General features: G+C 61.3%; 1 protein-coding gene across 1 annotated transcript in view; it reads left to right on the forward strand.

The window, feature by feature from the left end:
* LOC104392440 (ubiquitin-conjugating enzyme E2 R1-like) overlaps positions 1–1,160 on the forward strand; it is a 1,890-nt gene extending 730 nt beyond the window's left edge. Inside the window, exons 2-4 of the mRNA XM_010001840.1 lie at positions 98–195; positions 501–635; positions 950–1,160. Coding sequence (XP_010000142.1) covers positions 98–195; positions 501–635; positions 950–1,160 — 444 coding nt within the window. The remainder of the gene's footprint in view (positions 1–97; positions 196–500; positions 636–949) is intronic.
* Positions 1,161–3,111: the final 1,951 nt, after the last annotated feature.

The raw sequence follows: 3,111 nt of genomic DNA on the forward strand, positions 1-3,111 counted from the left end.
TGCATAGCGAGGAGGGTAGAGGAGCAAAGGCTGGAGGAGTTGCTGGAGGAGGCTGGGGCTGCAGCTCCTCAGGGCCCTGTTCCCCGTGTGCTTTCAGACTGGCGATGTCTGCATCTCCATCCTGCACCCACCCGTGGACGACCCGCAGAGTGGGGAGCTGCCCTCGGAGCGCTGGAACCCCACCCAGAACGTGCGGTAAGGGCTGGGGGAGGGGCCCGTCTGAGGGCAAGGGTGGGACCGGGATATGTAGGGACTGCCTTCCACCCCCAAGTCCTGCGGGGGATGCCTGGAGGGTGTTGAAATGCTCTCAGGCTGCACGCTTTGCTGGAGAACAGCCAGAGCTTGCGTGGGAGCGTGGGTGGCTGAGCCCCACAGCCCGGGGGCTGCTGCCTGGGCTGCTGCTGGTGGGACTGCTCCAGGCCCTCCCAGCCCAGGGAACATGGAGGCTGCATCGCTGGGACTGAGCAGCTGCTGACCTGCTCGTGTTTCCTGGTTGCCAGGACCATCCTCCTGAGCGTCATCTCGCTGCTGAACGAACCCAACACGTTTTCTCCAGCCAACGTGGACGCCTCGGTGATGTACCGCAAGTGGAAGGAGAGCAAAGGGAAGGACCGGGAGTACACGGACATCATCAGGTGTGTGCAGGGCCCAGCCCGGGCCTGGCAGCAGGGACACGTGCTGAGCTGTGACCTTGCAGGACACAGGGTCTCCAGGGCATGTCCTGCTCTGCTGAGTCCTGTCTGTGGGCTGGCAGGAGGGAAGGACCCTGGGATACCTGCCTGGCTTTGCTCCCAACCTCAGCCCTGGGCCTTTTCAGCTCCAGAGCCAAGGATCTGGGTCTGCAGCAGATGTGGTGCCAGCCCAGCCTTGCTGTGCAGGGCTGTCTCATCCCTCGGGGAGGGAGGTGCTCTGCAAAGCTCCACTCTCACCCCCATGTCTTGCCTTCCAGGAAGCAAGTCTTGGGCACGAAGGTGGATGCGGAGCGGGATGGTGTGAAGGTCCCCACCACACTGGCCGAGTACTGCGTGAAGACCAAGACCCCAGCCCCAGATGAGGGCTCCGACCTCTTCTATGATGACTATTATGAGGATGATGAGATGGAGGAGGAAGCAGACAGCTGCTATGGTGATGAGGATGACTCTGGCAATGAGGAATCTTGATGGCCCTCTGGCATCGCAAAACTTGCTGTAAACTACTGAATTTTACCTCAACTAGGACACACTGGTTTGAATTTAGGATCTTTCAGCCCTGAAATTAACTCTCTACCTCGCAGGGAGACTGTTCTGCTGTTGCAAAGGAAACCCCACCGCTGTCTTTGTAGAAAAAGCAAAAAAAAAGCAAAACCCCTATTTTATAAACTTCCTGGGTGGGGGGTGGGTGGGGAGGGGGAAGTTATGTTGGGGCATCCATGAATCCACAGAAACTGTGGAGCTGGTGGCTCTCGCTGCGTGAGGAGTGACAGGAAAGCCTGGTGGTGCAGCCCCTCATTTGGGCACATTCAGTTCCTCATCAGCCCTGGGGGGGGGGTGGTTTGGGGGGCTGCAGACCCAGTGAGTGGTGGGTTGGGTGGGAGGCGTGTGAGCGTTGTGTGGCTTTGTACAGCCTTGGGGATATCAGGGCAGGATGGGCTGCAAGGTGAGCACTGCCCTCCCTCAGGGGATCCTCCTGCTGCCCCTTCCCATGGTTCCAGGGTGGGGTGGGAATGGCTGGGATATGGGGCAGAAGGTGCCCAGCAGCTGTGGGGCACTGCAGGGGTTGGGGTTGGGCTGTTTGTAGTTTTTAACCAGCTGGGAGGGACGGGGTAGTTCTGAGTCTTTCTGCTTCTGTTTTTTTGAAACTATTTAATAAAGTACCGAAGGGAATGGCTGTGTGGTGCATGGGTGAGGCTCTGCCCCGCTCGATGCCTGGGCTGTGGGGTTCCCTGGCAGCCAGGGCTGGCTGCTCAGAGTCAGGGCACGTTGCCTTTGCCTGGGGAGCATCTCTGCCCTTCCCAGGGAGGGATCAGCATTGCTGCCTGGTGCCGTGGCCAAGGCTCAGGCTCTGCCTGGGCAGGATGGACTCTGCTGAGCCCTCTGGGCCTTCCAGCACTGGGAAGGTGTTTCTTCTTCCTGCTCCTCTGCAGACCTGCCCAGGCAGCACCAGGCTGGTGAAGCAGTACCTGCCAGGTGCCCAGGGCCCTTGTGGCTGCCCCGATCTGAGTGCTGGGACCTGGGGACTCCCCCTGGCCTGCTTCGGCTGGGGGGCATCATCTAGTTGGAGGGGGGATCAGCTTCAGTGCCGGCTCCTGAGGGCTGTGACAGGGACCAGCCCCTGGCAAACCACCTGCCTGGGGCTCTCTGTGCCCCCCCGGGCAGAGGGGATTGGGTTGAGTGACACAACTGCACGTGGTGAGGGCATGTGCTTTGTTGCCCGAGGAAATGAGGCTAAAAGGCGAATAGGATTATTGTCACTTTACTCAGGCCTGGCAAATGGCTTCCAAGGTCACCTGGATGGTGTGGAGCAGTGGGGGCCCTGGCTGCTGGTTCAAAGCTGCCCTCCTTTTCCTGGGGGCCACTTTCTGTCCATGGATACATGCACCAAGTTACTGTGCCCACATGCTCGCAGCCTTTGCCAGCTCCCTGCAGGCAGTTACCTCCCCACCATACTTGGGGTGCTGCTGTGAGTGATGGGCTGGCGTTCCCAGTGTCACTCTGAGCTGTTAACAGTTCCCAGGGTGTCCAGAAGAGCCCCAGCCTTGGCCCTACAGACCCTGGCAGCTCAGAGTGAGGTGGGTTCCTTTCACCAGCAGGAGCTTCACTGTGTGGCCCGTTTCCCCGGCCCGGACAGTCAGTTCTGGCGGTGCCGGCTGCGGGACGGGAGGCGCTGGGAGCTGCTGGGAGCGGGACCAGCTCCTCGGGCAGGGCTCCCTGTGCCTGCCCCGTCTGCACCGGGGGAGCCGCGTCTGCCGAGCCCTGCAGCGCAGGTGGGAGCTGGAGAGGCAGCGGGGCAGGATGTAGCGCTTGAGGGGAACTCTCCGGGAGGGCCCAGGAGCTCACAGGAGCCGGCGGATCCCCGCCGTGAGCTCAGGGCCATCGTTTCGGCTCTTTCCGCCCCCCCGCCCCGCCCCCTCCC

The sequence above is a fragment of the Chaetura pelagica genome, unplaced genomic scaffold (assembly GCF_000747805.2).
Source record: "Chaetura pelagica isolate M959 unplaced genomic scaffold, ChaPel_1.0 scaffold1407, whole genome shotgun sequence".
NCBI lineage: Eukaryota > Metazoa > Chordata > Aves > Apodiformes > Apodidae > Chaetura > Chaetura pelagica.